General features: G+C 32.6%; 3 protein-coding genes across 3 annotated transcripts; 2 read left to right on the top strand and 1 right to left on the bottom strand.

The window, feature by feature from the left end:
* The first annotated feature begins 279 nt into the window (after positions 1-279).
* LOC105258407 lies at positions 280-5020 on the top strand. The gene is made up of 11 exons (XM_011269633.3): positions 280-736; positions 902-996; positions 1078-1232; positions 1324-1454; positions 1522-1657; positions 1726-2107; positions 2243-2778; positions 3085-3457; positions 3539-3867; positions 3955-4189; positions 4277-5020. Exons 1-11 carry the CDS (start codon positions 658-660, stop codon positions 4637-4639), a joined length of 2814 nt encoding a protein of 937 aa, XP_011267935.1. The 5' UTR covers positions 280-657; the 3' UTR covers positions 4640-5020.
* Positions 5021-5863: 843 nt separating this feature from the next.
* LOC105258408 (protein FAM177A1) lies at positions 5864-7175 on the bottom strand. Its single transcript, XM_025411775.1, has 3 exons — positions 6837-7175; positions 6292-6420; positions 5864-6177 (listed from the first exon to the last, which is right to left on the bottom strand). The coding sequence occupies exons 1-3, from the start codon at positions 7134-7136 to the stop codon at positions 5905-5907; spliced, it is 702 nt and encodes a 233-aa protein (XP_025267560.1). The 5' UTR covers positions 7137-7175; the 3' UTR covers positions 5864-5904.
* An 882-nt stretch (positions 7176-8057) lies between these two features.
* On the top strand, positions 8058-10000 carry LOC105258409 (fizzy-related protein homolog). Its single transcript, XM_011269636.3, has one exon. It carries the CDS (start codon positions 8349-8351, stop codon positions 9831-9833), a length of 1485 nt encoding a protein of 494 aa, XP_011267938.1. The 5' UTR covers positions 8058-8348; the 3' UTR covers positions 9834-10000.
* The last annotated feature ends 2634 nt before the right edge of the window (positions 10001-12634 follow it).

The raw sequence follows: 12634 nt of genomic DNA on the forward strand, positions 1-12634 counted from the left end.
AAACAAAAGCAGAAGCCAATCAGATCAGATTACAATTTCTAGTGATAGATAGTTTTTGCCTATCTATTTATTGCTTACACACTGCTTATTACCAGCGCGAGTTCTGATTGGTTCTAATTAGTTTGGATTAGCTTTCTGCTTTTCTGCCAAGGTGTGGATGCGCCTTGACACTTCAAATTTTTCCTAGGAAACTTCGTAATGTTGGATTTCCTGTCTTTTCTCCTCTAGCTAGGGAATTTCTTATAAAAGATTGGATGACATGGCGTAAATAAACGAGGAGAAGAAATCAGATTCAGACTTCTTATTCGAGTTTTTTATCACATATTCAAATTTTTTGTTATATTTGACAATATAAGGCATAATATATAGAAATACAAAAATGCTTTCGAAATAATATAGGATCTATAACGTCAAATAATCTGTCTAATCTTGTTTATTTTCGTTGATAACGCACTTGGAAATAAGATATGTGGCAAGACTGACGGCGGTTGTCATGTTATTACACGTACACATTATCCGATATCGCATCGGACCGCTATGCTGTGCGAGGATATAATTGACGCGATTTTTGACAGCTGACAGCGGAATAATATTTCGATAATGCCAGGCGACGCGCCGCCCTGACCCTCGCGAACTGCAGGCTGAACTCGAGCAGAGATGCAAGGAATTTGTGAAAATATTCGCACGGCGATCGAACACGGACGTACTGACATTATCAGATCACTCTTGGAAGCGTGTATGTATTGCAGACGTGTCGATACGACGATTGTTTATGCGAATATTTTTATTATTGTTTCACATTAACATCTGTTGCGTGATCGCACAACATTTATTGATACTTGGATCATCGATTTTTCCATTATCTATTTTGTTGTTTACATCATCGTCCTTTCTGTCACAGGTGAGAATGGTAATACGGCAGAAGGTATTACAAGAGATAAAATATTAAACCAACCGGTTTTGGAAGAAGGAACTTTCCTATCATATGCTTCAAAGGTTGTAATATATCTCTATGATTTTCCTTTCTTCATTTTTGGTTTTAGATTTTTTAATTAAATTGTGTTTTTTAACACTTAGACCAATCAAGCAGACATTGTGCGGACTCTCTTAAATTGCGGTGCTGATCCGGCTGTACAGAATGTAAACGGGCACAATGCAGTAGATGTTGCCTCGAGTGATGCAATACGACGTATTTATATAGAGGAACTGTTGAGAGCAACAGCTGCTTCTGAGTATGTAGATATTTATCACAAAATAGTTTTTTCTTTTTTTTAAATGAAAAATATAATTGTATCATATCATGGCTATATACTTTTTTTGTAGGATAGATAGAGTGATACAATTGTTAGATGCTGGATTAGATGTTAATTCATGGGACTCACAGGGTAGTAAAAATACACCATTGCATTGGGCAGCATGTTACGGAAACAAAGAAATTATCGCATGTTTGCTTGGTAATATACAGATAATTAGATACAATGGCTGACTCAATATTTTCATTATATTAGAATCTTTTTATAGATAAAGGAGCTGATGTAAATGCCGAAAATGGTTGCGGCGCGACGCCGTTACATGATGCAGTGAATCGTGGTGATGTCGCTATCTGTCAAGAACTTTTACAAGCTGGTGCAAATCCTCACATACGAGCTAGTAAAGGGTATACAAAGATTACTCATACAAATATATCTTTTTCGTATATGTATGTGCAAAATTAATTTTTTTCAGAACGTTTGCGGGGAAAACACCGTACGATCTTTCGAGAAAGAAACAATCTCTTCATTGTTTCTTTCAAAGATTTCTATCAAATTTTTTATTGAACGAGAACGAAACTATGCACAGTCCCACATCATCATTCACGGAGACAAACTTTGGTCAAAAGAGTCTCACGAACAATATGAACCAATTGTCAGTCGAATCTAACAAATCCTCGGATCCGGTGTACGATGTGCCTTCGCGGGACACGGGCACAGAGAGTCCTAGCAAGTCTAACACTGATAAAGGAAGCATATATAATTTGTTATGGCCACAGCCAAAAGCTGTGATTGAACTGAAAAACTTTACTGCTCCATTTATTGCCGGAAAGGAGCTTTTTATATCTATAATACAAGTAAGGAAAGACTATCTTTTTCTTTTTTTTTTTTTTTTTTTGAAATTATAATAATCTTCTAAATATTGTTAATTTTTTTGCAATTTTATTTTATTTATTTAATTTTTTATTATGTATATAATTTATTTATTATAGGGCAGTGAGTCTGTACATAAAATATTAGACGTGTGGGAAATCAGTAGAACTCATTTACTCGAATTGGGTCACGATGTAAAGATTGGAGAAGTGCAACCTAGTTGCGGTAAACTGCTCAACGACAATACAATAGAATGCATTGTGAATAACAACCTATTTAATATTACAAACGGCTATCAGTTGCATATTACGCAAAACTTCATTAAAGTGAGCGCCGGAAGTTTAGCAGGATTGCATTATGCAGTCTGTACGTTTGTACAGATTCTACGTCTAAGTAAGAATCGGAATAGATCGGAGTTGTGCGAAATCGAACCCGTCTTTATAAAAGACGAACCGAGATTTACACATCGCGGTATACTGTTGGACATCTCGCCCAGAGGACGTATACCGACTTTGGAATACCTTCTACACATTATTGATTTATTGTCGTCGTTTAAAGTATCACATTTGCACCTCTACTCCAGACTTATACCGAATTGTGATTGGCAGCTCTGCTACTCTAAATCTGAAATGGTAACTTTGGATAGATATTGCAGGTGCGATTATATATTTAATAGAAAAGTCGTAAAATTATTCTTAAATACTTTCTAATATTTTTAAAAAAATTTAATCACTGGAATTATTATTTTTCTTTTTAATTTTATCACTATACTATTTTATCACTTTAGTAATTCTTTTTTATAATTATATATATATTCTATATATATTTCATTTATTGTTTATTGTGTATTTTCCTAAATATTTATTTTTAACTCCTAATAATTCCACTCGATGATTATATAAAAATTAAAATTTTTTGTTATATATAATTAAAATTACTGAAAATACATTAATTTTCTCAGAGATCGGCATTTAGATATAGTACCCACATTGGACGTCGATTCAAATGTCGGCCAGCATCATTTGACGCAAATGTGGCCTATATTTCAAGAATTACTTGCGGTATTTCCCAGTTTGAGTTACGTTCATGTCGGTCCGCGATTGGCGAGTTTATTGGTACAAGCTGACAATTTTGATTTGAATGTATCTGTTAACGATACGATCGAAACAGACATGTCAGAAGTATTCAAGTCCTATTCGTGCCTTCAAGAACTGTGGCATATCCTCAATTTAAGCGCGAACACAACTCTGCTATTATGCTCCAATGGCTTACATTCTAAACCTGAATTCCACAATATTCCCACTAATATTATACTTGTTGAATATGGATTTCAGGTAATATTACATTTCTTTTCGCGATTTTCATTGATAAATTAATAGAAAACATGCGACATTTATTAAATATTTATGTTGTAGGCTGATTATGATTTCTCTGAATGGACAGAAGCGTTCAGAATCGCAGGCGGTAATGTTTTACCAAGTTCTGGCACAGCTAGTTACAATAGTTTGGCAGGATGTCCGGCATCAACATATGCTAACACAAGGAATGCGATAAAGACTTCTTTAGAACAAAACTCAATCGGTGTTGTTGTCGCACACTGGTCGGGTAGTCATCATCTTACGCCGCATCCTTTCGCATGGATCGGATATTTAGTGGCAGCTGGTTTAGCTTGGAACCCAATGACAGAAATAGACTTGGGTCCTGATGACAATTATGACATGCCTGAATTATCTGCATCAATTAGGTAATAATCATCGTAAAATTTATAATTGTCATTATCAAATATATTATCATTTACTGTGTTTAGTAAATTAATTATGTCACTTTGTAGAGAAAAATGTATCACGAAATTATTAGACATACACGTGTTTCAAGATTCGGAGTTTAAAATTGGTAGCGCGATACTGGAGTTAGGCCGTTTGGACACATTGGTATTAACATTAAGCAAAAATCAAGCAATTAAAGATCTTCAACAAATACCAGATAATCGTGGTTCTACATTGTATAGATTATTAACCGATCCAGATAATGTGACTCTAGAGTATCTTTCAGCTGATCTATTTGCTGTAAGTATGCTCGTTTAAATGTAAATCTTAATTTTTTTTAAAGTGAATAACACAAAAACATAGTTCTAAACAAATTACTGTTTGTAGAAAATGACAAAGCAAATTAAACGAATATCCCATTCCTTGTACGAAGCGAACTTGTCCTCCAAGTTTGCGTCAATGGAGATACAGGAATTGCAACTGACGTCCGATCTGATGCTAACGGCCTGCAAAATTGGCAGAACGTTGATTGGAGTCGGCGTAAATCCGAATAGTAACATGGGGCTTGCAGTCATCAATCTAGGAGTATCTAACCTGCCGCCTACTTTCAGAACTGATATAGCAAACAAGATGTTGGCACATATAGAGCAATACAAAGGTTCTTGGTTGCAAAGGCACTTGCCGCAGGGTCTTCAAAGCTCTTTGTTAGTTTTAACTAATGCACTGCATAGATTTGTGCCAGAGACGTAATTTTATTTTATTTTATTTTTTTTTTTAATGAATATATTTTTTACTTACATCGAGCATTTTATAGAACATAAATGTTTATTTTTACAGCGATTTTTGTTATTTCAAATAGTAATTAATAAAAGACTGCAATGTGCAAATATATATGATAAATGAAATATAGGACTTCAAGATAAATTGAAGAACATTGGGTGCATTCAGAAGTACAACCGCTCACTGAGTGGCTAAGTAGCACCCTTTGAGAGCAATATATACTTGGACCTTTATATATTATCATACTGATTACTATTATTCATTCATTACGTGATCATTTGTTGATATCTAATTTGTTACATTTATTATGCATAAAGGAAATAATAACTTATTGAGAAAGCAATTTTATTTATGTCAAATTAAAAGAAAAATGTTTATTTTAATAAATATACATTAATTAATTTTAACAATTTTGTGAGAATCATGATTGGTATAATTAAAATGGCAAATGATTATATATTTTGTATGATGGCTATATCATTTATTTCCATATGGATATATGTGCAAATGCAAAGTTTGAAATTATTTTACAATGAGGTAATATATTTTTTATAACACATTTAATATCATACATATATCTTATAAGAAATATATATAATCCATTTAATAAATAATATTAATTCATAAGAGTTAATTATTTATAATAAACAATAACACATTTTTTCTATCATGAAGTAATATATATATATATATGTATACACATACATACATATATAGTGTTTTTCAGCAAGCAATACAAAAGACACACAGTGTATCACTTCACCTTGTTGATTGTCAAATGTAAACAAGGATGAAATGATTCATTGTGTTATACTGTATCCTCTGTGTCGCTTGTTGAAAAATGCCCATTCATACATAGTTATATATTAACAGTACTTAATCAAAGTCAATTTGAGTTTAAATCGCCCTTATCTTTCATGTATTGTACATATAATAATTTTTAATTTTTTCATGTGTTATTTTATATTATTTAAAAATTGCTTTAATATTGTATAGAAAAATAGTAAATTTATTCGTGTTATCTCCATTTGTTAATGAATCTTTAATAAAATACAGAATAACAAATTTCATATTTTTTCATCTTTTTTTTCTTTATAATAATCAAGAATATAATATTTTAAATTTTTCTAAGCAAGGAATTTATGAGACATCTTATTTTACTTTATTTAAAATCTTGTTTAACAAAATAAATTTATTGATAAATTTATTTATTTTGAAATCTATACAAAACACTATTAATTATGTTCATTTGAGAATGTAATACTGTCATTTATGAGATTATCTCTCTTTTTTTCGTTCCATCCATTCATCTCTAAGTCCTGTTTATTAAATGTTTCTCTTTCAAGTGCTTGTAATCTATAAAATTCATTTATCTCAAACTGATATTTGGGTGCTGTTATGCCAAAAAAGTTGGCTAAACATTCGCCAACATAATCACAACCATCTAACATTTTTGAACTAATCCATGTGGTTTGATGCCATGCCCATGGTAACCAATCCATATTTTTCTACAAAAAAATATAGATATCATATATCATTTTATATTTTTGTTATAACCAATTTTACATAAAGTAAAATTTATATATATATATATATATATATATATATATATATATAATTACAGTATCTATCTGTGTCACAGTTTTACAATTTTTGGGCATGTCTACTTCATCTTCCGACGAATATTCCTCCATTATACCATCCGAAAACTGCAGCACTCTTTTTGGTTTCTTGCTTAATTTATGTGTGCACTATATATTAATATTTATTAAAATTAAAATCTAGTTATACTTTATATAACTGTTATATGTATAAAAAATGATCAATTATGAAATTCCTTAATCCCTTTCGTTTTACAGAGAAAACATGAAAATTTTCAACATTCAACAGATATTAAAATAAAGATAACCGTACAAATATCTTGTTAGTGTCCCTACACAAACCTGATATATTATCTGATATATATATATATATATATATATATATATATATATATATATATTTAGTCAAATTATACTAAAGATTTACAATATCTAAAACCATTTCCACAAAAGGTCAGTTAACTGCCTAAATTTTTTTCTATCTATCATATTAGTTATACAAAGCTTGAAAAGAGAAATGCGAGGTTAAAACGGACCTCGATGATTCATTAATAAACCGCATATACCTGCGTTTCGACATCCGAATTTTCCTGCAAGATAACATCACTCAAATCACAGGCCTCATCCTTTTCTGGCGTCATCGTTGATTGTATTTTACAGTAAACAAAACTATCCGACTTGCGTCGTGCTGTGACGATTCTTGACAGCACATCGAGTAAGCTTCCTCTCTCCTTTTGTTTACTATCTAGATGACTAATCTGCAACGAACGACGTCGGAAGATAGCGAACGCTCGCGATCGAAATCTCATTGGTAGTTTTTTCTCTACTTTCATTATAATGTGTTTTGCAATGCACTCGTTGCACATTCAAAAATGGCATTCTGCGATCGATTTTTGCGAATTTTTTCTTCCTTTTAATTCATCGATGGCTACATTGTGCATGCGCAACTGCATACGATAAATTGCTTTGGACAAGATTAAAAATCGATTAAAAAAGATTAACATTTATTTTATAATTATGATTGTTAATGAAGGAAATTTTAAAATTGCTCTTTACCTTTTAATGGAATAATTTTTATTATTAATGTAATGTCATCTTTTTGTAGATCTTGTCATTTCGATTATATCTAATTTTAAATGGTTTAGTGTATCTAAAATAAAACAAATATATAAATTTAGATGTAAAAAAGAGAAAAGAAAAATTGTGGAAAAAATATATAAGAAGCTAATATAATGTCAATAAGCTAATGAATTAAGAGTCCATTATAAAATATATTTTTAATTGTCTGAAATATTGTATAAATATTATTTAATGTTAACATTTTTAATTATTTTTTATATTCTTTATAGTCTTACCTTTAAGAAAAACAAGTTAACCTTTAGCATCTTAAAGTTTAATGAAACGTGGATTTTAATTAAAATAATCAAGTTAGACTTTCTTGAAGAAAAATGACAGAAAATTATATTCGCGATATGTATAATCAATTTTCTATTTTGAATCTTTATCTTTTATAAAGGGATGATGGAAAAGTAAAAATTTTTAAAAATTTTATCTTGTAAAATTCGATCTCCTTATTTACAGTCGAATGTAGCTTCGTTAAATCTCGCCGAGTATTTTGATTGGTGGATACAGACTGCGTTCGGGAAGTCGCTCTAAAAGCGTCACTCTATCCTTGTTGCTTACTGAAAATTAAACAAGGACGCTCGTAACGTTAAAAGCTCGCCTCCCGAACGCCATCCGAACAGACTGAGCGAGCGTCGATTCTCGACTCGAGCCTCTCGAGAAGTTGAACGAGTCGAACTCGACGTCGAATGGCGACATGACGGACGGTGGCCAACAGAAGCTTCAACTTCTGATTGCTCCGAAACGAAACGTGCTCCAGATTAGGATGAGCCGATCTTGAGGAGCGACTTCCCCGGGAGTCGATCGAGAAGTCTAAGGCAACTTCTCCAAGTCTCTCGCTCGTTGATCACGGTGGAACGAGAACAACGAGGTGTGACTTTGCGTTAATTATGTGAGTGCGGTGTCGAGACGCTTCTCCAAGCGATAAAGTGTACGGGGACATCTTTTGTCGTGTCATGTTCCATCACGAGTACGAGAAACGGCTGGTGAAGCCGGCAATGGTCGGCGATGGCTCATCGACGACGACGGGAACGATACTGTTACCTAGTGCTACCTATTCGCCCATGTACTTTTCACCCACGAAAACGTCGGCCTGCAACAACAGCTACGACCGTTTCATACCCACTCGCTCGGGTAATAATTGGCAGACTACGTTTTCTATGATCAGCGAGAACGGCCGAGGTGGTCTGGTGGCAAAGAAGACACGGGAGAACGGTGAAGGTAATCGCGATGGAATCGCGTACTCCTGCCTACTCAAGAACGAACTACTAGGAGCGAGTATAGAAGACGTCAAAGGCCAGTGCGAAGAGCGTAGAGTGCTGTCGCCGTTGGTGACCAAGAATCTCTTCAAGTATACCACACCCACCAAGGATCGGACACTACTGGATCAGAGCTCGCCTTACTCTCTGTCGCCTCTCAGTGCCAAAAGTCAGAAACTACTGAGGTCACCCAGGAAAGCGACCAGGAAGATTTCAAGAATACCTTTCAAGGTGCTGGATGCTCCAGAGTTACAAGACGACTTCTATCTGAATCTGGTCGATTGGTCCTCTCAAAATGTTCTCAGCGTAGGCTTAGGAAGCTGTGTATATCTATGGTCAGCGTGCACCAGTCAGGTGACGAGACTGTGTGACTTGTCCAGCGATGGCAACAGTGTCACTTCCGTCGCCTGGAACGAGCGAGGCAATTTGGTCGCAGTAGGCACACATATGGGCTACATACAAGTGTGGGATGTAGCGGTGAATAAGCAGGTGAGCAAATTACAAGGTCATAGCGCTCGAGTTGGAGCTCTGGCGTGGAATGGAGAGGTTCTATCATCCGGCAGCAGGGATCGACTGATACTGCAGAGGGATGTCAGGACTCCATGCGTTGTTGGCGAACGACGACTCGGTGCTCATCGACAGGAGGTGTGTGGTCTCAAATGGTCACCTGACAATCAATATCTGGCGTCTGGTGGCAACGACAATCGGCTCTATGTGTGGAATCTACACTCCCTGTCACCTATTCAGACGTACACTGAACATTTGGCGGCAGTCAAAGCGATCGCCTGGTCGCCTCATCATCATGGTCTATTGGCATCCGGTGGCGGCACCGCAGATCGCTGCATCCGCTTCTGGAACACGTTAACCGGCCAGCCGATGCAGTGCGTCGACACTGGCTCGCAGGTCTGCAACTTGGCATGGAGCAAGCACAGCTCCGAACTGGTCAGCACGCATGGTTACTCGCAGAATCAGATCCTCGTGTGGAAGTATCCGAGTCTCACGCAAGTGGCTAAACTCACTGGCCACTCGTACCGGGTGTTATATCTGGCGATGTCACCAGACGGTGAGGCGATCGTCACCGGTGCGGGCGATGAGACTTTACGATTCTGGAACGTCTTTAGCAAAGCACGTAGCCAGAAAGAGAACAAGTCCGTTCTAAATCTATTCACGAGTATCCGATAAATTATGGTTTGACGATATATAATATATTATATGACGATATACAATATATGACGATATTATATATAATATAATTATCGTCAAACGATAATTATCGTAACAAAGTATCGCGGATCGGCGTCGTCTTTTATTATGTATTTTGTACATATATAGACACACATTAATAAATATGTAGTATTCCCTATAAAAGGATTTATATATATGTGCATATATATATATGTATATATATATATATATATATATATATATATATATATATATGTCTCGAATATTTACAAAGAATCTGCAAACTTATATGTGGGAAATACAGCATAATCCTTACTTTTATATAGTTCTCTCTTTAAGTATTCTCTCTTTAATACTAATGTTTATATATATTTAAAGAAAATATTATATCGATAAATTTATATCGAGTTAAAAAAAACTTGAGTGGCTTTTATTTGCTTATATTGCACAGGTTAATATCTTTTTTTTTTCTTATTTTAATATATCTTATAAATTTTACGAAATGCTCCTTATATATTCAAGTATATTTTAGATATAATAACAATTTACAACTTACATTATTTCTCCTATATATAATCTATTTTCGTATATGATATTATATCTGATAGAAAACTAATAGAAATCTGAAATCGTCTCATTAGAGTAAAACAAGTCTCATTCAAGTAAATAAATAATTTCAATTTATAATTACGTGTCCGAATATAAAGAAACCGCACACATTTCTATTTGTTGTTTATTGTAAAAAATTTGGATGCATCTCTTTTATCATATCTTTAGGGGAGAGATTAACGTGCGCGACATTAATATAATGCAAATAAAAGTCCACTCTTCCTTAATTAAATTTTTTTGGGATTCGATATAAATTTATTGATATAATGTTTTCTTTAAATAATTATATATATAACAACATTAGTATTGAACAGAGACTATTTAAAGAGAGAACTACATAAAAATAAGAATTATACGATATTTTCAACGTATAAGTTTGCAGATCCTTCGTATAGCTTGCAATATGCATTGTGTACTTGTGTGCAATACTCGTCGTTATCCTCCGGTAGAGAATATATAAATGGTATATACCTTTACAAAGGAAAAAAAAATTTATCCATTCCGGAGGCTATCGTTGCGAGACGCTTCATATTTTTTATGCACTTTATATACACTTATTTTTATACTATCGCTAGAATTGTGAATATATTTGTGCACACTGAGCGTCTTGAAAAGCATTATTTTAATAATGGCAAATCTGATGTCGATTTCTTTGTTGACCGGATTATTAATATTCTAAAGTTGTAAAAATATTAATTGAGCTCTCTTGAGATTTAATATAATGAAATCGTTTTTTTATATTTTGCTTTTTATTATTAACTTTAATTATTATATTATTTTGCTTAGAGAGAAAGAGAGACTCAAATTTTGATTTTTTTTTACATAACAAGACAGTCAATCACTATTAAGAAACTTTTTTTTAATGAAAATCGACTTCAGATTCGTCATTAAATCTAATCAAGTCTAAGACACTCTAGTATAAATTTAGATACATCCTGTAATGCGATAAAAGAGATGTACCCAAATTTCTTATGTATTATCCAGACAACACACATATCTCTAAAAAAAACATCTAAAAAATGATTTAAAGATATCTTATCATTCTTCTTTTGAAATGTCTTTTGACCTTCTTGTGCTGTCTGGATAGAAATAGAAATGTGTAGTTTTCTATTCGGATGCGTAATTAAAAAATGACTCTAGTATGTATTAATTGAAATAATGAATTATTTTACTTATATAATTAATGAAAATGAGATAAAATATGAGACCGCAAACGATATCAATTCTATTAGATATAGTATCATGTACGAAAATGGATTATATGTAGGAGGAACACTGTAAGTTGTTATTATATCTAAAATGTACCTGAATATGTGTATAAATTGAGGAGCATAATATTTCACAAAATTTATAATATATATTAAAAGACAAAAAATATGAAAAATGAGAGATTAACGTGCGCGATATAATGTAAATAAAAGTCCACTAGTCAAATCTTTTTCGGACTCGATATAAATTTATTGATATATTTTCTTTAATTAATTATTTATAGAGAGAGAAGAGAGAGAGATTATTTCCTATTACAACGCGCGCAACATGACATCATTCTCAAAAAAAATAAAATTATTTTTTTTCTAAAATCAATATATGTTGAAATATAAAAACAAATCAAACCTTTTTATTTATATATATTTTCAAGTATCAATATCTTATTTATCATCAATCAATGCTTATTGTATATTTCTTGTTATGGTTTCATGTATCTGATAGAAATGATACTGTTTGCGGTTCTGTGTTCTTAACAAATGTGAAAATTGTTTGATAAAGAAAAATCTCATGTTTCAAAAAGATATATTTACTTTTTGTGCAAAATGTGTGACTAGTATATATTGATTAACCAGATATAGAAATGACTCTAGTATATATTGATATCCATAGACATAGAAATTTATTAAATCTATGATGTATTGTATGTAGTCATGCATCAAGATCTAATAAATAAAAAATCCAAATATTTATAGAAAATGTATAGAAAAAATATATATAAAAAATAGTCTGGAATATATATTGCAAATTATGTGCACTAATATCTATTATCATGTAATATCAATTTCAGATTTTAATCATTGTGTTCTCGTAAAAAAACATTTTATCATTTTCTCACTCTTATTTTTGCGAATTGTACCGAAATACAATCGTGCTAATCATGATAAAAATATTTCATTCTTCCAAATAAGCATATATTGTAA

Source organism: Camponotus floridanus, unplaced genomic scaffold, assembly GCF_003227725.1.
Source record: "Camponotus floridanus strain SB8 unplaced genomic scaffold, Cflo_v7.5 scaffold43, whole genome shotgun sequence".
NCBI classification, from domain to species: domain Eukaryota; kingdom Metazoa; phylum Arthropoda; class Insecta; order Hymenoptera; family Formicidae; genus Camponotus; species Camponotus floridanus.